The 25,514-nt window shown below is 45.6% G+C and overlaps 1 protein-coding gene across 1 annotated transcript in view; it reads left to right on the top strand.

Moving 5' to 3' along the window:
* LOC147627634 (protein SAWADEE HOMEODOMAIN HOMOLOG 2-like) overlaps positions 1-25,514 on the top strand; it is a 55,370-nt gene that overhangs the window by 8,207 nt on the left and 21,649 nt on the right. The window contains exon 7 of the mRNA XM_086814549.1: positions 21,025-21,168. Coding sequence (XP_086670675.1) covers positions 21,025-21,168 — 144 coding nt within the window. The remainder of the gene's footprint in view (positions 1-21,024; positions 21,169-25,514) is intronic.

Raw genomic sequence — 25,514 nt, 5'->3', positions numbered from 1 at the left:
GACATCCAAGGAACTAGAAACAAAGGAGAATGCTCAAGGTCTATATTCCACTGCAGGGAATTGAGTATTCTAGGACTTGAGGGTTGTTGTCCAAGTTGCATCCAAAAGGAGCAACTTTGAGATTGAACATCACTAAATCTTTTGTACAAGAGTCATGGGACCAACCATCTCATGGAGGCATTGTTTATCAGTGAAGGAAATGAGAACTGAGAACATGGATATGAATACTGTTAGTCTACCATAGTTAGACGTTGACATGAACCAAGAAATCGGTGTCAAAACCAAGAAATTGTTTGTGCATTCATTTATTCATTTGATTTATGCTTATGAGCATATCTGTGTATGTGTGCCAAGGGTTGGGGACGCCTGGTCAAACCCAAGGACGAGCATGTGTGCACCTGTTTGTGTCTTCTGACATATAATGGGTGTGTGTGGATCTTGATAGGAAGAGAATCATATTGGGAAACTCTGCGTGAGGGCGACTTTGGAGGCATGTAGTTGCATGTAGAAGGGGGGCAGCCCTTAGGGCTACCCGAGAAAAGGGGTTGTATCCCTTGAACACGGGCACGGGGTAGGCCTTAGGCCACCCAAGGGGACCAAGATGGCCCATGGCCTTTGCCCACTTGCGAGCAAGGCTAGGGCATGCTGTCGGCCCATGGGGGCCTAGACAGCAAGGCGGCCAGCCTGTGCAGCCCAGTCGGCTAGTCATAAGGCTTTGCCAGGCTATGGGCTGGCCCATGGGCAGCCAGTGAGCATGGCTGGGCAGCCTGCGTAGGCTAGACAGCCCCAGCAGTGGCTAGACAGCAGCGCACAGGGCCACTAGATCTGGGGCAGGACCATAGTGTGAAAAGCGGTGCCCAATAAGGGGTGATAAACAGGTAGTGGGATTTTTTGCTGGAGGCCGACCCCTTCTTGAGCAAACCGACTGTAACTTCCCGGAGGGCCCGGGGGTTTCACAAAACACTTGACCATTGATGCAATTAAACACTGAAATCGGCCATAGCCTTGAACATATGCCACTTAAAAGTTAATCCACAGAACTGTAAAAGAGAGATGTGTAGAGCTGACATCGCATAGAGGCCGGAATGCGCCCCCCCCCCCCCCCCCCGGGAGTATTTTATTACCCAAGGAGAAAATATCATGTACAAGCTTTGAGGGCTTTACTCTCCCCACGGGAGATGCTGGATTATCCATATACAAATGCCATAACACATCCCAACACGAGGCCACCATAACATTCAGCTGGAACACAGACTGTAGAAATGCCGAGCCAATAATATAATCCATGTACCTCCATGTGGGTATTGATTCTTCCCCCAAAACCACGGGTCTTCATGCAATAGAGTTGGTACAACAGGTTCAGCTCTCCATTGGTATAGTAGGTACAATGGTTGGTACAATAAGTATAGTGGCTGGTACAGCAAGCAGAGTGGCTGGTACAGCAAGTACAATGTCATGTGCATCCCGCACTTGGATGCCACGTGGACATATCTGAACAAGAAGGTGCAAGATCTGGAGTGGAAAACTATTGGGATTGGGGAGAGCTTGCCTGTACACCACCACACACACACACACTTTGTGAGAGAGCTAGTTGCTGGAAAGTACTCTTATGATAATGATAGTACAAAAGTACTATGAGTACAAAATATAGCCTAGGGCAAAGTGCCCAACACACATAAGTGTGTTCACACGGGGAAAAAACCTGTGTCCAGTCACAGGGAAAAAGTGCCCGTGGGTAAGTTGTGTTCACACCTGAACTAGTTGGGAGTGGTCATGACCAACAAACCCCCCTCAAGTGAATGGTGTGAACGGAGACAAGGTGTAGCAGACTACCTTGATAGAGGCTGTAAGCTCAAAGCTTTGCAGAAAGCTTCAAACTTTTTCCTCGAAAGAGGCTTTATAAACCCATCTGCTATATTGGCATGTGTGACACATAAGCCAAGTCAATCTCTCTTGCATGGAGCCTTTCTCTGACATAATGATAGTGAACCTCAATATGCTTTGTGCGGGCATGAAATACTGGGTTTTGTGCAACTGCCAAAGCACTTTGATTGTCAGTGTAAATGGTGGTAGGGGACTGCTGTCCAACACCAAGATCGGCTAAAAGGCATTGTAGCCAAATACATTCCACAGTAGCTGTAAAGGCTGCCCTGTATTGAGCTTCACAGCTAGAAGTGGCCACTGTTGGCTGCTTCTTACTAAGCCATGAGATGCATGAGTCACCAAGAAGAAAACAGTTACCTTTGGTTGACACTCGCATGTCATAGCAACCTGCCCAATCATTGTCTGTAAATGCAAGCAAGCATAGTGTAGAAGAACTGCCATAAAACAAGGCAAAGTTTGTGGTGTCTTTAAGATAGCGAAAGACACGCTTACACGCTTGCCAATGCATAGTGCTCGGACAATGCATGAATTTGCTCAACTGAGAAACAGGATACTGTATGTCCAAACGAGTAGAGCATAAATAGATAAGGCATCCCACAACCTGCTGATAGGTGGCAACATCAAAAGGCTCACCAGCATGCTCAAGTGACAGTTTTAGACCTGGTTCCATAGGAGTAGAAAGAGGTTTACAATCTGTCATGTGAAAACGCTAAAGGAGCTGCCCAACATATCTGCACTGAGATAACATGATACCCTCCTCAAAAGGTATAAACTGTATGCCCAAATAGTAATGTAAATGCCCCATGTCTGTGACATCGAATGCATGCTGCAAATCAACTTTAAAAGCTGAAATATCACTCTCTTCAGGGCCAATGACGAGCATGTCATCCACTTAAAGAACAAGGATGAGAACATTGTTCCCAATGTGGCGTACATAAAATGTACTCTCAGCTGAACTATTCTGAAACCCTTTGGCAGTCAAGTATGCATGAATTTTGTGGTACCAAGCACGAGAAGCCTGTTTAAGGCCATACAGTGCTTTATGTAAACGGCATACTTTACTTTCTGCACCTTTTTGAACAAAGCCAAGAGGTTAAGATACATAAACTTCCTCCTGCAAATCGCCATTCAAAAAGGCAGTTTTGACATCCAACTGATGTACATGCCATTGTTTATGTGCAGCCAATGCAATAACAGTACGTATGGTAGTCATACGTGAAGTGGGAGCAAAGGTCTCCTCATAGTCAATGCCCTCACGTTGGGCATACCCTTTGGCGACCAAGCGAGCCTTATGGTGATCAACTGAACCATCAGGCTTACGCTTTAGCTTGAAAACCCATTTTGTGCCAATAGCACGCTTGCCAGGAGGCAAGTCACATAACTCCCAAGTACCATTTTTGTCAATGGAGTCCAACTCCGAACGCATGGCTGCCACCCAATTATCATCCTCCAATGCATCAACGTGAGAAATGGGTTCCTCATTACAAGCGGTGGCAACAAGAGCTGTATCCACATAATGTGTAGATGCATGGCGAGAAGCAGCACATGTACGACGTGGCATAAATGTAGACCGTTTGCTGTCACACAAAGTCTCAACCAGCCATCTAGGAACAATTTTTGACTTCCTAGTATCAGCATCTTCCTCTGCCAATGCATCACCCAAGGAATCCTGATCAATTTGAGGCATTTCAGTATCAATTTGGGGCAAGTTCAGCTGCTGATTTTGCTGATTTTCAGCAGGCATAGGTGGCTGTAAATGAGCTGAAACTGGCTCTACATTATCCACATTGGAATTGAATAAAGGCAACAAAGTATCAAACACATCTTCCGGCCCAATAGATGGCTGTCTGGTACATGAGACAAGTGGTTGAGATGCATATTCATCAAAGATAACATCTCTTGACACAATGATCTTGCTTGTATTAGGCACATAGAGTCTGTATCCCTTATTCTCAGTACTGTAACCAATGAAAATGCATTTGATTGCCTTTGCATCAAGCTTATGTCTTTGTTGTGTGGGCACATGCACATATGCCAAACACCCAAAGACGAGAATACGAGTCACCACTGGAATCCTGCCATTCCATGCCTCATAGGCAGTCATAGATTCAAGGCTTTAATGGGGTAACGGTTAGGCACATAATTGGCACACATAACCGCCTCAAGCCAAAACTTATTGGGTAGATCCTTGCTCTTGAGCATGCAATGTGCCATCTCCACAAGTGTACGATTACGTCTCTTTGCAACTCCATTCTGCTCAGGAGTATAGGGGGTAGTACACTGATGGGAAATACCATGTAACTGCATGTAGAATGTGAACTCATTTGACAAATATTCATATTCCCTCCCTCGATTTGTATGCAATGTGACAAGCTTGTGTCCACAAGCATTTTCAGCCATGGGACGGAAGTCTTTGAAAGCTGCAAAGGCACCTGACTTCACTTTTAAACCATACACCCAACAAAACCGAGTGTAGTCATCAATGAACGTGATGAAGTACAAGTGTCCTCCAAAAGATGGAGCCCTCATGGGGCCACAAAGATCACTATGAATGAGCTGTAATGGACGGACAGCCCTCATAGCACCATCTTTAGGAGAGGAATTCCTGTGCTGGCGGTACCTGACGGCGGCGGCGGTACTGGGGGCGCCTGACGTTAGCGGCTGTACATGGCGGCAGCGACGGCTGTAGTAGTACCTGATGGCGGCAGCCCTGTACCTGGCGGCGACACCACCACCCCATGCGCAGTAGCGTCCCTGTACAGCAGCGCCACGTAGACCATCGGCCACCCCTGAAGATCCATACGGCAATCTCCCCACATGGCTTCCTAATGTTCGCCACCCTTATAAAGAAAACGATTCGCTTTCTTCTCAAATATGCCAAAAGCAAAGTTTTTAAGAAAACGCATGCTTTACAATAATATTTTAATCATCAAAGGTTTTAAAAACCTTATAACTTTTAAAGTTCCTTTTTGTCTCCTTTCACACTTGGGCTGGCCATCAACATGGGTTTCCTTTTCACATCTAACTAATGCATGTTCACACTTGTCCATCGCGTGCTCGTGCTCGTGCCCACCTGCTTGTTGTCCAGAGGGAAAAACACAGGGTCGTAACAGACACTGAGTTTGGCATGCTCGGTTTGGTCACTTGAATTTCCCATCTCTTGTACGCTTGCAGAAGCAAGGTATGGTGCATGAGCTTCCTCCTATGCAAGTTCCATTCAAGCATGTATGCGAGGGATGCATCCTTGGACCGCCGCCGGGTACAGGCATCGCCATCGGGTACAGAACCGCCGCCGCCGCCGCCATGTACAGCCGCCGCATATTCATCAAAGATAACATCTCTTGACACAATGATCTTGCTTGTATTAGGCACATAGAGTCTGTATCCCTTATTCTCAGTACTGTAACCAATGAAAATGCATTTGATTGCCTTTGCATCAAGCTTATGTCTTTGTTGTGTGGGCACATGCACATATGCCAAACACCCAAAGACGAGAATACGAGTCACCACTGGAATCCTGCCATTCCATGCCTCATAGGCAGTCATAGATTCAAGGCTTTAATGGGGTAACGGTTAGGCACATAATTGGCACACATAACCGCCTCAAGCCAAAACTTATTGGGTAGATCCTTGCTCTTGAGCATGCAATGTGCCATCTCCACAAGTGTACGATTACGTCTCTTTGCAACTCCATTCTGCTCAGGAGTATAGGGGGTAGTACACTGATGGGAAATACCATGTAACTGCATGTAGAATGTGAACTCATTTGACAAATATTCATATTCCCTCCCTCGATTTGTATGCAATGTGACAAGCTTGTGTCCACAAGCATTTTCAGCCATGGGACGGAAGTCTTTGAAAGCTGCAAAGGCACCTGACTTCACTTTTAAACCATACACCCAACAAAACCGAGTGTAGTCATCAATGAACGTGATGAAGTACAAGTGTCCTCCAAAAGATGGAGCCCTCATGGGGCCACAAAGATCACTATGAATGAGCTGTAATGGACGGACAGCCCTCATAGCACCATCTTTAGGAGAGGAATTCCTGTGCTGGCGGTACCTGACGGCGGCGGCGGTACTGGGGGCGCCTGACGTTAGCGGCTGTACATGGCGGCAGCGACGGCTGTAGTAGTACCTGATGGCGGCAGCCCTGTACCTGGCGGCGACACCACCACCCCATGCGCAGTAGCGTCCCTGTACAGCAGCGCCACGTAGACCATCGGCCACCCCTGAAGATCCATACGGCAATCTCCCCACATGGCTTCCTAATGTTCGCCACCCTTATAAAGAAAACGATTCGCTTTCTTCTCAAATATGCCAAAAGCAAAGTTTTTAAGAAAACGCATGCTTTACAATAATATTTTAATCATCAAAGGTTTTAAAAACCTTATAACTTTTAAAGTTCCTTTTTGTCTCCTTTCACACTTGGGCTGGCCATCAACATGGGTTTCCTTTTCACATCTAACTAATGCATGTTCACACTTGTCCATCGCGTGCTCGTGCTCGTGCCCACCTGCTTGTTGTCCAGAGGGAAAAACACAGGGTCGTAACAGACACTGAGTTTGGCATGCTCGGTTTGGTCACTTGAATTTCCCATCTCTTGTACGCTTGCAGAAGCAAGGTATGGTGCATGAGCTTCCTCCTATGCAAGTTCCATTCAAGCATGTATGCGAGGGATGCATCCTTGGACCGCCGCCGGGTACAGGCATCGCCATCGGGTACAGAACCGCCGCCGCCGCCGCCATGTACAGCCGCCGTCGCATGCTGTTGCTGCCGCGCTCATGCTGCTGCATGTGCTGCTGCCGCCAGGTGCTACCGCCAGGTGTGCCATTGCTGCCGCCAGGTGTGCTGCTACCGTCGGTTGTGGACTATAGACGGGCTGTATAGAGCAGCCAAGCAGGCAACCAGATGGGCAACCAGTGATGGGTAGCCAGGGAGGCGTCAAGCAGGAATTTCTTTGCAGATAGTTGGGCAGCCACACGAGTTTCATATGGGAGGCTCTCTACGCCAGGTGGCTGCATATGTGGAAGCTGTCAGTGTCGGTCTCTCTCTATCTCTCTTGAAGAAGGTGAGTTGAAGGAGGCACCAAGGGGCGAACAGCCAAGGGGTCTTTCTCTCTCTCTTCGCAAGTAGGCTTTGTTTACGAGATTGGGATGAAGAGGATCAAGTTAAGATGCATAGGATGATGTTCTTGAAAGAGATGTGTGTTGCTTTTCGCCTTGGACCTTTGTGTATTCAGGAATTGCTTGACACGTCCTCTATCTTTCTCTCTCTCTGGGTTTTTGGCATTGTGATTGGATGGTGTATATGTGGATTTATCTGTCATGGAAACAGGACATTGGTTTTCCCAAGAGGAAACAGGACTTTGGTATCGAGGATACAGGCCTATGGTTTATGGATACAGGTCTTTGGTTTATTGGATACAGGTCTTTGGTTTCGTGTGGAAAGCATGTCTCTAGATTCATGTGAAGAGGTTCTAGTTTTCTCGAGGTTACATGCAGGCTATGACTATATGAAGGACATATGGTTTGGTACAGCCCTACTGCCCTTTGGGAAAGGGTTCGTGGGAATCCATGGTTGAGATGGAGAAGACCTTTTCAAGCAGGGAGGTGTTGTACAGGTGTGCCTTCTCTATGGAATGCTTTGCTTTAATAGCGAGAGTTCTTAGTTGGAAAGTCCTGGGTGAAAAGCTAAAAGGAATTCTAATGGTAAAGGATTAGACAAGTTATACTTTGTACTCATTTCTGATCAAGTAAAGAAATACCGCAAGGGATGCCACTGCGTTTTGGGGCCAATCGGTGTACTTGTACTATTTGCAGGAGAACTCTAGCTCCCCCTGTTTGTTTTCCTTTTTCAGGTTCTCATGGGTGATGAAGTGTTTTGTGTGCGAGTGTTTGTTTCACCGGCCGTCAGATTTTTGAAGGCCGGTTTCATGGTTCAGTCGGCTCATTGAGGTTCAGCAGAGCAGAGGTCTGGAGCATTGCCTGATGCTCAAGAGGGGGGTAGCACCTCCACTCCCTTGTTATAGGCAGGCTCAGTTTTTCATCTAGGAATCGCTTGGTGACATCTTTGTATTCACCCGAGGTACTGAGGCTAATAGTACATCTGCTTATGGGACTTCTATGATATTGTGTACTATTCACATGAGATGATAAAGTTGGATATGGTTCACAGTCGGCCCAACCTTGAACTAAAACTGCAACTATGGAAAACTCTGTCTACACTTATGGGTAACAGAAATGGTTTTTGTCTTTGGAACTAAAGTATGACTGAGGAAGATTGGGATGTTGATCTTTGTCATATGGTTTTGGCTGTTCTTGACCACAGGATCGGTCAATTGGATATTGAGATGATGCTATTTGTGGAGTTGGTCTCCTTTATAATGGCATGGTTTGGTTGAGCTCAAAGTTTGCAGCAAACTGAGCTAACACTTCGAGACTCTGAAGGGCGTAAGTCTTGCGAGCAGTCCTAGAGTTGGATTGGTTCGTGGATATATGGATCGAACTCTATCTGTGCATGTATTTATACACTTTCCGAGATATTATGGTATTCTGGTGCCATTGACCATTGAGAATACATTGGGTAATACTCTGGATGTGTAAGGATGAGATGCATGTATGATACATCAGGTACTTTACCATGTTCATGGTGTATCACTGAGTGTGGCTCCTGAGGGATGGCCATAAGTAGAGTGTGTAAAGCATCAAGAGGGACATATGTGGGAAGTACTTTGTGGATGTATAGTTTAGATGCATTGAGTGCTTTCATATGCTGCTCATGTTGTACCATCAGTTCGTGGGTCCTGCGGGATATTCATGGGTGTAAGGCTTACGAGCAACCCTGAGACTATTATTCTGGAGTGGGTAGAGCATCTTGAGGAGCATATTGTTTGCGAATGCATATATGTGTCATGCATATGTTGAATGATGCATGGTTTTGTTTTTGGCTAACACAGATTACGTGTTTCCACTTGGTTTTAGACTTTTGCTACGGGTCATGGATCTGGTTGATTGGCCTTGCTGGTTTTCAACAGATGAGTTCATGGCTCTTTTACATGGATCTTGTTGGCTGATCTTGCTGATCTCCAACTGAGAGTCCATATGGTTTTTATGCGATTAAACTCCTAGGTACTATGGGCTAGGAACTATTGAAAAGGCCCTTGAGTGAGCAGGTGGTGAGCGTTATGGTTGCCAATGATGCCATAGGTACGGTGAGAAAGGAATGACTGAAATTGGATTTTATGGTTGGAAAGTGGAAAAGTTAGAAATTGGATTTGGAAAAATCCATGATCTTTAATCCTTAGTGAAGATATCTATATTAGCCTCGTAAGTCGACGTAATTCTTTCAATCCTCGCCAACAAGTGGCTACTTCAACAAAAAGCGGGCTTAATAAGAGTCTATTTGACTCAAATCTTGTACTTAATGTATATCTGCTTCATAAGAGCACTTAAATATACATAAAAACATAAAAAGCACATGGGAAGAAGCATTTAGGAATAGGTCCTACTCGACAACATTTGACAAGAATCTTGCCACACAAAGGGACATCATCGAAGGTCAATTTCTTCAAATGATGAATGGCGCTTCAATGAATCAAATGAGGAACTGAGAATCACCATCTCGTTCCGATGATTATGTCTATGTTCCTCTGGATCCTCTCCTTTCTTCTCTCCCATTATTAACATCTCTTAGCGTTCCCACTAACATAAATCATATGTAACCTTGCTTATGATTGCCAAAAACAAAGTGAGCCGAAAAAAAAAGAAGCTCACAAAAATATAAAAATGCAATCACTCGCAAAAAACCCCACCCCTCCATCCCGTTAGGAATTCCCAAGAAACCACTAACCTTTTCATTCACTAACTAATCTTTCTCATTCCTTCTGGAGGGACAAAGACCATTGAACGTCACTCAATATCAAAGCCATCGACAAAGCTTGTCCATTCTCCCCACACAAAGGTCTTCAACGTGATCACGAGGACGTGATCGCCATCAGGACGGGGAAAATGTTAACCCATCCCTAGGATTAACAAGAGTTACCACCATTATCTTAGATCAAGGAGTCAAGGTAGATACACCAAAGGGTCATACATTCAAGATATGAAGCAATGGTGTCCAAAGCTACAATTTGGACGGACACCCGTAATGGTGTGACGGAGTATTTAAGGCAATTCTCGCTTCAATAGCATGTGGTAGCATGTAGGATGAAGTCCCAAGTGATGTACTTCATGGATATATTATGAGAGTAGTCATTGTAATAGCATTAGGTCTCTTATGAGCCTAAAGTGCCCGGCCGGCCACAGTTTAAGTGAGTGTGAACACTTATGGTCATGTATTTAAGTGAATTTCTCTCATAATACAACATACTTTCCCATTGTGCAATTGAGTCTTGCTCTTGCTAATTCTCTTACTAATCTCTCTCCCTAATGCATGCTGGTAAGTGTGTGTGTGAGTGAAGTGAGGTGAGAGAAGGGACGAGTTCTCGTAGTGCAACGCGGTGGTGTGACAACGCTCACGGGAGGCACGGTGGAATTGCTTCTCAAGGAGTTGTAGAGCTTGGAGACCTCAAGGGTTACGAGCTCGGTCATTAGAAAGATCCTCACGACAGTTGCGGTTCACCGGGTAATCTCTTGTTGGATGTGTTTCAAGGGGGGTTAGGGTGAGCCATAACAGTGATCTTGGCTAGTTGGTATTTAGAAGGTGAGGCCATTCCATGGTGGACCCAATGGACTCATGCCCACACAAGATTAGATATGGTAGCTTATATCTGGGATGAGTTTGTCTTAGATCTTCAGTGGCGGTTTCTTCTGTCCCATTACCTTGAGTGACTTGAAGACGAGTTCAGGGGGCACGTCAAAATGCGCAACCAGTCCTCCAATTCGCCAACAAAATTTCAAACTTAAGTTTGCAATTGGGCATATCTAATAAGGATAAGAAAGGACAGTTTCTTTATGGCCTAGATACGCAAATCTATTAGGAAGTGCGTATGTTTCGGCCAACCGTCTTCGAGGATGCTCTCTCTCACTTGCGCAGAGTGTTGAGATGAAGTATAATGGTGGAAAGTCCAAGACTTCCTAGCCTTCCACTCCCAAGGCACCTGCCTCGGGGGGGAAAGGCTAGAGCTAGATGGGGTCTTCTCAATGATTGAGCACGGAAGCCTCTGGCTCCAAGAACTCGACTAATTCACCTATGCTTACTCCAGACCAGAAAGCTCAGGTAGGTAAGACGGGTGGGAAACTGTGTGTTTAAGAGACAGCTCAGTACAAGGAGGGTAGGTGTTTCTTTTGTCACACTAAAGGACACACTTCTAAGGATTGTCCAAAGAAGACTATCACTCCACAGATACCACCTCAGTCTCTACGGCTTCCATGGTGAGCCCAGTGTCCATAGAGACCCCACGAGCATCAAGTTTGAAGCTTAAGGTGCTAAGCTAGTGATTCAGGGCATAGAGTTTGTGCGAGACTTTATGGTTGCCCCTCTTGTAGGAGCAGACATATTTTTGGAAATTCAATGGTTTCACAAGTTCCAGCCAGACATCAATTGGGATAAGCACACTTTTTGAATTACTCGAAATGTGTCAAAAGTCCCAGTGACCATTAAGTGTGAGCGAGGGATCCTGAACTTTCCTCTCATAAGCCACTTGCAGGCTTAAAGAGAAATACGGAAAGAAAATGATTTATATCCAAATTGCCCAGACGGTGGCCAGTGCTTCCGAGAAGTACCAGGCTCTCCATGAAAAGTTTCATAAGATTTTACTTTGGGATAATCTCCCTCCTGTCTAGACCGGAGGACCACAAGAGAGACCAGGCTCGGATTCCCTGAGCAAGTTTCCATACCGCCTGTCCAAGGCAATGGAATCGGAGTAGGATTGCCAATCTGGCTTCATACGCCCTAGTATGTCACCATTTGCAGTATTGATCCTGTTCGTCAAGAAAAAGCATGGTTCTTTCCGATTGCGTGTCGACTATCGTGCACTCAATAAGCTGACTACTCGAGAGGCTGAATGGGGCCAAGGTGTTCTCGAAACTAGATCTGAAGAGTGGTTACCACCAGGTTAGGATTGTTGAGGGGGGCATCTCCAAGATAGCCTTCCGTACAGAACGGGCGCATTATGAATTTGTGGTCATGTCTTTTGGCTTGACGAATGTCCCGACCACATTTAACCGCATGACGATGCCAATATTAAGTGTCACATGCACTCTGCACTCAGTGCATGGTGACAAACTGGCTCATCATCAGCAGTGCAACATTTGTACTTTTTTAGAACCCAGTAGGATGATATTTGTCGTACACCGTGACCCCATTGTACATCCTCAGTCCAAGATTAGTCAGGCACGAGCTACGTAGGTCATTCCTCAGCCTTAGCGGGTCAGTCAGTCAGTCAAGTCCCTTAACCCACTCGGAGAGAATCATTCATGCATGTAGAGTCAGTAGAAGCCTTAGGATTTGCATCAGAAAGCACTCTACATCCTGCATAATATGCATTCATATGCCTGTGCATCATTTAGAACATCCCAGAAGCCTTAGGGAATTTACTAGGATTTATCTGGTATTTTTTCCATATTTTATGGTATTTATTTAAGCATTTATTGTCATTTATAAACATAAAGTTTATTAAATTATGACCAGCCAACTTGACCAACCCCTATCTAGTATAAATAGGCTTGCATAGGGCTTAGTTCCTCATTCAGTCTTCAGTGTGCTAAGAGCTTCCTCCTCAGCCCTAGGAGTACCCTTGCCTTCAGCCCTAGACTAATCCAACAGCCTTGGAGCTTCTGCGTTTGCTTAACTTGCGTTTTGCTTCCAATCAGCCCCTGCAGATCAACGCAACAGTCCAACAGCACCTGCAGTTCAACGCAGCCGTCCAGGTACACTGCCCAGCAGCTCTACAGTCCCTGCAGATATAGGCGCAGCCAATCAGGTCATAGGTGCAGCCAGACAGCGCTTCAGCAGGCCCCAGACAGCATAGATCTCTACGTTTCTGCACTTAACAGAGCCGGCAGGTGTTCAGACCAGTCCTTCCCTGCATTTACAGTCCCACAGCAGCCATACAGTCTGCGTTTCAGTCCAGCATCAGTCCTACAACTTTAGTCAGCCCTAAAGACCTGCGTTTGCAGATTTCCAGCAGTTTCAGCCTTGATTCATCAGTCTACATCAGTATCCAGCATTCAGTACATCATCCAGGCATATACCAGTCATCTGGTAAAGGTATTCTATCATTCATAAGCATTTACAGCATTCTAACATAGCTTAGAACAGTCCACTGCCTTCTTTTCTCAGCCTCAGGTGTGCAACCCTTCCTCATGCCCTTGGGAAGAGTGCATAGGCTCGAGATCAGTTCATTGAGGTGTTTCTACAGCCGTGTACAGTTCAGCCAGGCTTCATATCCTCCGAGATCTTGCGTTTGGCTTATCTACAGTCCACAGTCATTCTCTCTAAAGTAATAAAGCAAATACTATCTCGTTATCGGGATAGGGGGCCCTTCAGTGGGTAATTCGGGACCCAATCTGGTGTTTAGTTCTCATACATCTCTCTCTCATCTCTTTAAAGTTTGAAGTATTAAAGTGGATTGCTAAACTCACGAAACTCAGGATATAGAAGACGGTGTGAGCATTTGTGTGACAGGATCTTCCAATACAAAGACTTCCGCTGCAGATTACATGAAGGGACTTGATTGGAAAGTGTGTGTTCATATTTTTGGACGGTATACTGGTATTCTACAGTTGACGAGGGTGACATTGATGTGGAGAAAGTTTTGAAGTTATTGGAAAGCAACGAGCTCTATGTCAATGAGAAGAAGTCGGAGTTTTATTTGTTCGAGACTCATTACCTTGGATACATAATCAGTGCCAAGAGAATCCGACTTTATCCGGCCAAGGTGGCCAAGATAGTCAATTGGGAGATACCATAGGAGGCAGCTTACGATATCCTGATCCTTTGTGGGCATATTCCACCCACATCGATAGATTCTTTGACATTTCTTTTTTGATCTTATAGATCTGTTCAAGGGCATCAAGACTAGAAGGTAGCGGATCCAAATGACTCCACAAGCTTTGGAGGCATTTAAGAACCTCAAGGTGGCTTTGTCAAAAGCTCCTTGTCTAGCGCTTGTCTCGTGGGACGAGCCGTTCCAAGTAATCAACAATGCGAGTAACATCGCGATTGGAGTTGTTTTACAACACAATGGCCACCCAGTAGCTTACATGTCTCGTAAGTTTCTATCCGTAGAAAAGAATTATTCAGTCTATGATCGGAAACTCCAAGTAGTCATTCAGCCCTAAAATATTGGAAGCATTTCCTTTATGGGCGAGAATTTGAGGCTCGCATTGACTATCAGACATTGCACTGGATTCAGACAATGCTAAGTGCATAGCGGAGTGACTGTTAGCACCACTGGAGCGAAATTTTTCAACAATTTGGTGGTATGACGGAGTACCTTCCAAGAAAGGCCAACCCAGTGGCTGATGCTTTGAGTAGGAAGGGAACCACGACTATGATTCAGAATACTAGACTGGACATTGTTGCTACGGAACTAGATGACATGAAGCACACGTATGCGGATTATGAGGAATTCAGTACATAGTGGGAATAGGCATTGGATGCCATAGGACCATGCCACTTTTTGATACGAGATGGTTGGCTTTTCTACAAAGGCGGCCTTTGTGTCATGAAGTCCTTCAAGGTAGCTCTTCTCCATGATGTCCATGACGCCATCACTGGTGGTCATAGGGACATGAATTCGACTTTTGAGAAGATTGAAAGGCAATGTTATAGGCCAAGAATGAGACGAGATGTGTTTACTCATGTACAACCTTGTGACGTTTGTCAGAAAGTGAAAGCTCCATGTGGGAAGAAGATAGGGTTGTTACAGTCTTTACCCATTCTCGAAGGACCTTTTTAAGATATATCGATGGATTTTGTCACAAATCTGTCTCCTAGTCTGGGTAAGCGTAATACTCAGTGCTTAACTATTGTTAATAGATTTAGTAAATTTGTTATGCTTATTCCATGCAGGGCTAATGTGACCGTCGAAGACATTGCCCACTTGTTCATTTGGCATTGGTATCCGGTTGGTGGGATTTCTAGGACCATAGTGTCAGACTGAGATGCTAAGTTTACCAATCATTTATGGAGGACATTGTTTGACAATTTTGGTACTAAACTGAACTTTTCTAGTGTGTTTCACCCATAGATAGGTGGCCAGGTAGAAAGTTATGAGTTGGCTTTCGACGTGCTGAAGTGTTATGTCCACGATCAACAAGGTAAGTGGGAATCATATTTGCCTTTAGTTTAAACAGTTTTGAATGATTCATTTTCTTCAACTATTGGTAGAACTGAAGTAGCGTTTGGAAGACCATTCTAGTCGCTATTGACCAGAACCTTGTCTTCAGTACCTGAAGCGAACGTATTGACGGAGTCTTCCCAAGAGATCTTGGAATCAGTTCAAGACACGTTGGCTAAAACGTAGGAGGCCTACACTCGACAGGCCAATAAGGAGATTGAGTTTATCTTCGGATTATGAAGCAACGACTGAAACAGGTGGGCAAGCAATGCTCAAAGTTATCGTTCAAAAGCTTCGGACCTTTTCTTATCCAGAGGAAGATCAATGAGGTGTCAATGAAGTTGAAACTACCTCCGAGCTGGATTATGCGCGATGTGTTCCATCTCAGTTGGTTGAAACCATATGTAGGTCCAATTCCTTTAGAGAGCGGAACCAGTCATAGTTGACGAAGTTGAAAAATATCTACCAAAGAGATCAAACCCAAGGTCACTTTATGTGAAGGGTGAAATTCGTGAGGGCAAGATGCTCTCCAAAGCCAAGCACACGAGAAGAGGAGCACATTTTGCATGAAGAACCATGTCTCAAGAGCTAGAGAGAGAGGAGCTAGGGCCACATAGCAAGACAAAGTAGAGAAAAGCAAGACCTATCAGTTGAGGACAACTGTTTAATAAGTTGGGGAGATGTCACCGAAGCATCAAAATATAGGTTGACATACAAAAATGCAATGTGCCAAAAAAAAAGTTTTGGAAAAAAGTGATGCGGCGCTAGTGACGTGGTAGGATAGCAACGCAGGGCCACCTTACAAGCTTGGAATGATGTGACTTATCTTCAAGAAAACAACAAATTCACAAATTAAACCTTTAGAAAATCTGAAAATAAGCAAGAGAGTAAAGAGAGAAGACACCACACTAGGGGTCGGAATAGCCTTGGGCCGATCCCCCTCCTTCGAGTTATATTAGATAAAACCCCTTGGAGGAGTCTTGAGTACAATTGCTTAGAGCTAGCGAGCTCTCTTGTCTTTTTCCATGTCTCAACAATGAGAGATTAGCTGAATTTATAGTTCTTGCCCAAAAGCACTTGAGAAGAGTGCTTTAAAACTCACTCACAACCCAAAAAGCATCTTTTTAATAACAAAAGCTTTTCTCTTTTTAGTATTTAAAAAGCTTTTAATCTTTTGCTTTCCAAAAGCTAGCTAAGTACCCGTGCCACAGCCCTTACGAAGGCCTGTTACAGTAGGGAGGAGATCGCTACAAAGAGTGGCGTAGAGCAATGGACCGGTTGGGAAGAGGTCATAGCAGGTGGGCTCTGGGAGCAGTGACGACGTAGGTGAGTGCCGATAGGGGTGGCGCGGCCAATGGCAGCCAGTATTGGTGGTCCTCTGAGCACTATTGACACTAGCGACGACGGTTGGTTGAGGAGGGCGACGGTCAGTAGAGGAGGCAAACAACAGCGGTGCGCTGTCTACTAGTGCTACCCCAATTGGAGCCGGCAGTAGCGGCGGCTATTGAAGAAACGTGGACGAAGTGGCTCTAGGGCCGGCAGCGTAGCAGCTAAGCGGTGCTGGACATGAGGTGCAGCCCAAGGGAAAATGCAAACGTTGGTCGCCATGATGAGAAAAACGCAGAGATGCCATCATGAGGAGGAGAAAGATTCATGGCTTGCTTGAGCTCTGATACCATATCGGATATCACAGGAGATCACACATGCAGTTATGGAGGATGAAATATCATCATGATGGTGGAGTGTATAGAAGAGAGATGAAGCAAGGAGAGAGAGAGGGAGAGGGATACTCAAGACAAGAGAGCAAGTTTGCACAACTCCAATGATATTCAGTATGATAATGAATCCACCCAAATACATGCTTTTATAGGCATCAAGGCCTTATATTTTGACCCTAAATAAGAGGGTGTTCACACCATTAAGGACACTTGACTAGACTCCAAACTAACTCCGAAATACCCAACAAATGCTTCTCTTAGGGAAAGGCTTGCAGTGACTTGAAGTGCTCTAAGAAGAAGAAGAAGAAGAAGAAGAAGAAGAAGAAGAAGAAGAAAGAAAACATCCTCTATTAGTCATAAAAGAAAAAACATCCTCTATTAGTCATAAAAGAAAAAACATCCGCAAAGAGTGAACTACAGAAGTGTTCTCATGTGGAGCCAAACATGTACATCCCTCTAGAGGTATAAACTGAAAAGTAAAGAAGGGGGACCCTCTTGGGCTGGCCGCTCTCGATGGGTAGGGAAAAGCGACACGGGGGGCCTATAGTGCCAAATTGGTCATCTCCTCTAGTGAGGAAGGGGCGGGGACTGTGTGTGTAGGAAGGCTGCATGATGTTGCTACATCCTCTAAGTATCGCCTATAAGGTGCTCTCATCATCCCCGCAGGGTGTGGATACTGTTCAACCAAATAAAGTGAATCGCCTCTACTCAGGGATCTCCACTGAGGGAGTGGCGGTGCCATCAATGGCCTCTCTACACCTAGCCCATTAAACATGCCAAGCAGAAATGCTACTGATGATCTTCCATCTCTGCCAAACTCTAGGCTCGGAGGACCACTAGATTACCGGGACCTAGGAGGCTGATATGGTAGAGATCTGAAAGCAGGTGAACTGCAAGGCGAGGCCAATGCCATTCTCCTCATAGAGTAGAGTCATGTCCTCCTCTGTAGCCAAGGCAATCATGTTCCAAGTAACCAAACGGAGGGCCAAGTTTCTGATGTGAAGAGCTTGAGGATCCGCCACCAAACTTCTTAAGCCTTTGGGTGGTCCCAAAGGTCACTGAGTCTACACTAGAGCTGTGCACTGGCCGCATAGTGATGTTCCTGCAATGGTTAGCCAGGTTGTGAGGGATTCTCACGGCAAAATCCTTGAAAGATGTCCTAAACACAGGACAAGCACAAGGTTAATCTAGATTAAGGTTCTGAAGGCTAGCTCACCACCCGACCATGTATTCCAACACAGAATCTTCCCCGAGCATAGGGGCTAAGGCTGCATCCATACAGACTCACATTAGTCAGCCCTGGCATCCCATATTGCGAAGACTTGCTCTAAGGGGCCATTGGAGGACCGTCTGCCTCAAGGATGGACTGTGGACAATCAGTAGTTGATTGCATCCATGGTCTAGGCAAAGACCATCTTGTCACATGACAACACAATAGGCTCATCCCACTTATGTAGTCGCTTAAGAGTTATAAGTAGCTATAACTTTTGAGATTATTAACTTATTAGCCTCAACCACTAAAAATCAGCTTGCGTTACTAATCTTTTGGGCCCACTAACCCACAGATTAGCCTATCTAAATCTAAGGTTACTAATGTAACTCCTAGGTTTGCTTGAGGTACATAACATACTTTCCCTCTTTAAGCGTTTACATCCTCGTAAATGAATCTGGGAAATTCCTACTAGCAATCTAACTCCCACATTGAGTTAATCTCTAACCTATCTTTCCACACCCAACAATTATATACAAGCTTACATCAAAGCTTCTATTTCTTGAAAATCCCATATGAGATCCAACTCATGTGGAAGAAAAGAGGAAATCCAAAACCACAACAAGTTCCCGAGGTAAAGCTGTCAATCTCCAATCTTTCCTTGAGCCAACACCCTTGGAAAATTGGAAGAACGTGAAAACTCTTAGGCAGTCCTAGTTAAATTATCTATCCACATCGGATTTGGTAAAATCTTAGCACCTAGAGGATAACATAACATGCTTCCTTGTTCACACAATCTCAAAACTATCAAGTATTTCAATACATAAGTATGTACGAGCAACCTTATCCTGAGTAGTACTCCCTGAAGAATGCTCCTATCAGGCCAAAACTATGTCCTATCTAGAACACCTCTGATAGAATAACTAGAGCCCTGGAAGGATTTCTTAATTAGCTGTATCTCTTTGTGGCTTCCCACTCGCGGGGGGGCCTTGGATGACCAGCCTCTGATGGATCTTCTCTGAGGCTTCTCTCCGTGGATTAGGACCCTGTTTTGCGGATCGATTTACTGTGAGCCTCTTCCACACATGGCAGGTCCTCCGTTCATCCCTAATTCAGGTTCGTCCCACCACCCAGGAGGAGCAGGACCAACCACCCCTCACTTGGAACCCCTACTTTTGCATCCCTACTGGCCACTTGGTGGGCACCTGGCTTCATTTCTCGTGGGGTTGCCTCTGCGAGGGGCCAGCCTAAAGTTTTGGCACTTGGTGAGGTTTTCGTCGTCTGCTAGAGCAGACTCAGCAGGTTCACCTTCTCGGCATGAGAGAGACCCCCACCATGACCCGTGACATCGACGCAACCATCCCCCAGGACTGGCTTCTCCCTCCAAAGGATCCTGCCGATGCCCCATAGATGGCGTCCTTCACTCGTACAGGTGTGCCACTCGTGGTTTTTGGTTTCTCCATGGGAGCCCAAGACGGGCAGCACCAGCCAACAATGAGAGCTCATCAGCAGCTTTTCAGCTTGGCACATATGGCGTGTTTGCTGTTGCAACGAGAGCATTGGTGGAGTGACTACCGAGCCATATGGGTGGATCTCATTCACACCCTGAGAGGGCGCTTCAAATGCTTGACCGGTGTGAGTTGGAGCGCATGCAACAGAGGAGAGAGGCATTCCTTCGCGCTTGGACCCCAGGACCCTTCCTTTCCAGGAAGGAAGGAGGAGGTTCTAGGCATTATAGGCCCCCAGTGTGGCTTTCCCCCCCTCCCCCTCTGATGTAACCTCCCTTCAAGAGTGGCCAGCCATGTTTCTACTCTGCCACTCTGGCAGGTTTTTCTTTAACTAATGAAAGGATCTTCTCTTGGAAAAAAAAGGCTGGAATGATGAACAAATGAGGGTTTGGGGGGAAGAGGGGGACCTATTTATAGGGCCTAGCCTTCCTCATCCTAGTTGGCTGCATGACCTGGTTGTGGGCATGAAATAGGGTTTTTTAGCCCTTTCCCTCCCCCCTGCAGGCTGTCCCTCCCCATTTAGTATTCTCATCCATGAGGCCACGTACATCTAAAGCAGCCCACCACCTGTCAACCGGGGTACATAGATCCTCACAAGTGGGTCCTTATATGGGGAGGTAGTCTACCCTGGACCCTGTGCGCCAATGGGGAGAACATTATGGAGGCAGCTCATCACGGATCCTGAGAATCCTTGGAGGATTTATGTGCATGGAGAAAATGGCAGCCCACTGCATCACAGAAACAAAGCGGATTGGGGATGCCTAACTTGTTGATGAGATGTGATTGTGAACCCCTGGCACCCTGGCTGTAAGCTTTCACTGCTGCTCAATCGGGTGCTGAGGAAAGAGCAACCTGCCAACCAGGTACCAAGGACTGAGTTGACTGCTGGCTTGGAATCCCAACCCATGAAAATGAGAAAGTGCCTAAGATATGTCTCTAGGACGATGAGGGTTCCACAGGAGGGGCTGCCAGAGGTGTCTTGAAAACTTGCTTTTGTCCTTACATACTATATCTACCATAACAAACAGTTTGACATGACTAAAAGGGTGCCTTCGGAATTATTGTGAGAAGATGATATGGGAAGTGAAGCTCAGGAAGTGAAGATGATATTGTGAGAAGATGATATGGGAAGTGAAGCTCAAGAAGTGAAGATAGGTTGACCGGGTATGCAACTATTAGTGCCAGAACAGTAAGTTGTGCAATTATCTGTAGATTCATTCTCTTTCCCTCTATCATTTTGGCTTGCTTTCTGTATGCACTCTCAACTTTCACCTCCCTAAATGTTTGCAATCATTCAGAAACGCTTGTGTGTTATCATAATTTTTACATAGCAGCAGTCTTCACAACTAGGCCAAAGATAATAAAGGTTCAAATATTGTCAGAGACTTTCTTTATTGACAGCTTGTGTCTTGTGCTGCAGGAGGTCAGGGTACGATTTGTTGGTTTTGGTGCTGATGATGATGAATGGGTGAATGTGAGAAGCTGTGTTCGCCAACGCTCTTTGCCATGCGAAGCATCTGAATGTGTCTCCGTACTTCTGGGAGATCTAATTCTTTGCTTTAAGGTTTCCTTTTTAACTGTTTTGCAGTTCATGCAATTTCTTTTGTGCACATGAGAAAGTTCAAAGTCATCTTGAACACAAACCCAACACAGAAGACAAATCTCAATTTAAGAAAAATAAAGGTGGTATTTGATGCAGTGGAAGCATTAGTAAGCGTAGGACAAAGTCAGAGTCCTCTAAGGTTTTCAACTCTAATTTAGACATTTTTAACTCAACCATCTCATTTTGTAGCTAGATCTTCGGTCTCATAGTCTCTCCCAAGTTGTGGATCCAATAAAACTAATTTCTCTCCCTTTGGGCTCTCGAGATTCTGTACATAGTAGGTTCACCATCTGGACTTGTCTTAAACAAAACCCCCTTCCCTCTTTTGGGCTAAGAAACGATCGACCAGGTGGGTTTTAGACAAGATCCTATGAACGAGGGCATGGTTGCATAGTGGGTGCTACAGAAGTGCAGCAGCATATAATCAGCAGGTGGATTCATTCTGCTGGACTTTTGTAGGCAACAAGGAGGGGTAACCATGTGCAACTTAGAAGCATGAGCTTCAAATCAAGGATTTGGTGCCTTGATGCATCAAGGGTTGAAGCCTTAGCTTAAATAAAAATTTTCTGAGACTGAGGTGGCTAGCGACTTACAACCCAATTGTAGGTCCAGTGCCTTGAACTACCCCTGAGCCTGATGTTTGATTGCCGCAAACTTGCTTGGTATTGATGGCCCCAACCTAGCGTCCCATACCACTAGGCTGACTCACCCACCTTGGAGCTCCATGGCCTTAAGGTCTTGCACGCCCCTGGTAGCCCTCCTGTCTACCACGTGGATAAATCAATAACTCATAAGTGCCCCCAAGGTCACTGATGTAGCAATAACTTGGCTATTATTGACCCTTGCTTTATTTATAAGCTTTTAGCCACTGTTAGCCCTAGCCAATCTAGCCCTCATCTTGCTAGTATCCTTAGCCCACCTATGACCCTCTAGGTCCCCAGGTCCTAGCTGAGTCCTTGACCCTAACCTTAATTTTAGGTTAGTACACGTCCGTAGTCTAACCCTAGGCGTGTTGGGATGTAACATACTTTCCTCCATCTTTTCAATTTACGTCCTCGTGAATGCATAAAGAAACAAGCCTATGTAAGCGAATGCCACCAGCTGGACATTGCCTAGTATGAAAGGGGCCTGGTGGACTCTAGGATGTCTACATATTTGGAAAGTACAAGCTTTTAGTATGGGGGTTTATCCTGGAATATGAAGGATCACACTCCTAAAATCTAGGAGGGTTACTATTTTTGGCCAGACTCCATGGAGATGCTGTTCGCGTCATTACGTCTGGAATTGAGCAAATGAGGGGACATGACAAAGCACATTTGGCATTGTCAGAAAGTGGATCAAAGTGAGACAAGTGGCCTCACACTTGTCACTTCAGCTATTGTGTGGCTCTGCACATGTCATTATGCCTTCTCTTGCCATTTTAGCTCATGGGAGGCCCAAATCTACATGCGTGTATTCTTGTAAGGCCAATTGGCAAGGAATACCATGTCACCTAGTCCATGATATGTGATGGATGAAGCATACTCTAGGAACTTGTGCCTGAACACTCTTTCTATACATTGTTTGGTATGCCGTTCTCAGTCTTACGACGCATACTTGAGTTTGGATATGGAGTTTCCTTCAAGCGTGTGTGCATAGGCATCGACCTTTGCATAGTTACAGCCACTCTTGTGCTTTTATCCCAAGGCAAAAGAAGCTCAGCCTCTTCAAGGGATCTCATCACACCAACCTTCAGTCTCGGGCCGGTGTATCCTCTTCGAAGATAGCTTCACAATTGCCTGCAGCTTATGCACAGTTCTGCCCAGCATTTGGTCACTTTGTCTTTGCGTTTTGTGGTCAGTCAGTCAATCAGTTTGTCCACTTAGTCTTGTGGATATAGTTCAGAGCTTGTATTTAGTTCTCCAAAAGAAGAAATAAAGAAAGTAGTCTCGACTACATCTTTCAGATTCATGTATGCTGTTTAAAGACGGCCTCATTGATTCACACGGTCCTAGCTTGGTGTATGCTACATTTGGCAGGTAGCTTTCAGGAATTTTGGAGTTGGCACATGGCTGGCCATTGGTGGTCGTCCTACCTAGTGCATGAGGTGCAACCACCCATAGAAGTCACAACGACATTGTCTTTGGGACTACCCCAAAGCGCAATAGATGTGGCTGAGGATTCTTTGACTATTCACCACCTCTCGGACTTCTTTCTGCATCATCACTTCGGGGCCAGTTGCTTGGGTGACAGGGGTAGGACCTGCCCTCCACTATGAGGAGATGGTCAGGCCCTCAGGCTCACCCATTGCAGGATAGAGTCTATCCCCACCCCTGACTCTTTAGTAGAGGCGTGGTCCCCCTGCATTTGTCAGAGGTGGGAGATCAGCAAGCTTCCAATAAGGAAGTTTCTCTATGAGCCTCTGCAGTACCCATTGTGCCGCCTTCTTAACTGTCATATCCCATCCCAGTGGGTATCCAAGATGCCTTCCTAGTGAGCACACACACTTCTAGTGGTCCACTCTTGAGGCCACTACCTTCAACTACCTCAAGCAATGCCTCATAGAGGCCCCCATCTTTATTTCTCCAAATTGGTTTGTCATATTCTGTGTCAATGCTCATGCCAGAGTAGGTGCTGTCCTTACCCAATCTAGCATAGAATTTCAGTTGGATAAGCCCATCTACTATGCCAGCCATCTACTCAATGGAGCTGAGAGAAATTACAACACAAGTGACCATGAAGGCTTGGCCATCGTCTATGCCCTTCCATAATTTTGTGAGTATCTCGTGGGCGTCCTCTTCATCGTCATCATTGACCATAATATCTTCTCATTAAACTACAGGTGGCTGGCCCAGTTTGGAGATGGCTCCTCCTCTTCCAAGAATTTGATTTTGACATCCTGCTTTCGACCAAGAAAGCACCATGTCATGGGGGATCGCCTCTCCTGTAGAGATAATGGTGAAGCAGCTACCTCTGCAGGTATTGACTATAACCTTCCTGACAATATCCTTTTTAAAGTGGATGCTACTCCTACTCGATCTTGCCTTGCTCTCCACAGGTTCTTTTCCCACAGGCACGCCCCCTAAGGACAAAAGGTGGCTGCTTCTAAAGAGCCGGCCATACCAACTAGTGGGTGGGCAACTCTACAAAGCTTGTCAAGTTGGCGTCTTGCGGCACTGTGCTAGTCCTCATGAGGTTCCACACCTAATGGAGGACGCTCATGTTGGACCTTTAGTTGAACGCATATTTCACTCCTGCATATGGTGGCCCAGCATGTTCAAAGACAGCAAAGTACATGCTCAGAGCTGCGACATTTGCCAAAGATGTGGACACAAAACCACCCGCCAATCCAACCGTCCCCTACTCTCGCTTGGTCTCCCTTCGAAAGATGGGGGATTGACTTTGCCATGGCTTATCCAATGTCACGTGCACACCCGAAAGGTGTACAAGTGACATGGCATCATCAACATTAATAAGGAATTAATCGGGATTTATCAGGATTTATATGGTATTTTCCAGCATTTTATTAGGCATTTAAGCATGGTATTCAGCATGTATCTCGTGGTATAGGCTAAGTACATCATCTAAAGCAGCACATTAGACTTCATTAGGCTTCATAGGCATTTATGGTGGCAGCCGACAAGTATTATGAGCATTTATGGCATTTATGGCATTTATGACATTTATGGGCAGGTCGTGAGCATCTAGGAGCTGGCCGACAGCTTAATAGCTGGCCGACCAGCATCATTCACACATATATATAGAAGTGCATCATTTCACGGCATTTATCTCAGATCAGCATCTCATAGATCATCTTCTCCTCAGCGTTTCCTTGCGTTTCCTTCTTAGGAAACAAGGAGAGCATCAGTTCGTCATCTTCCATCAGCGTATTCAGCATACAGACAGCATCAGATCCAAGCTTCTCTTCAGCGTTTTCCTTTCCAGGAGACAAGGGAAGTCAACAGGACAGCAGTTCACTCAGCATATAGTCATCATAGGCAGCATATTCAGTCCATGATCTCATCTCTCCTCAGCGTTTCTCATCCATGGAGCAAGGGAGAAGCAGATCAGCAGTTTAGCTAGCATATTCAGCACATAGTTCATCATTCCTACCTCCTACATAGAGGGAAGCCGGCATCGAAGGGTGGACCTCAGCATTGGAGCAAGGAACAGTCCTCATCACCAGCATTCACCATATCCCTCTCATCCCGAGAAGGATCTTCATCTAGGACAACATCATAGATCTATTTAGATCTCATTGTAACCCATTCATCTAATATAGTTGCATTGCATTGCATTGACACTATTTGTCTATCTCTTGAGCATCA

The sequence above is a fragment of the Cibotium barometz genome, chromosome 20, assembly GCF_041138505.1.
Source record: "Cibotium barometz isolate CiBa-2024 chromosome 20, ASM4113850v1, whole genome shotgun sequence".
In the NCBI taxonomy this organism is placed as follows: Eukaryota; Viridiplantae; Streptophyta; class Polypodiopsida; order Cyatheales; family Cibotiaceae; genus Cibotium; species Cibotium barometz.
The sequence above is the reverse complement of the archived record's forward strand: the minus strand, read 5'-3'. Positions and strand labels throughout refer to the sequence as shown.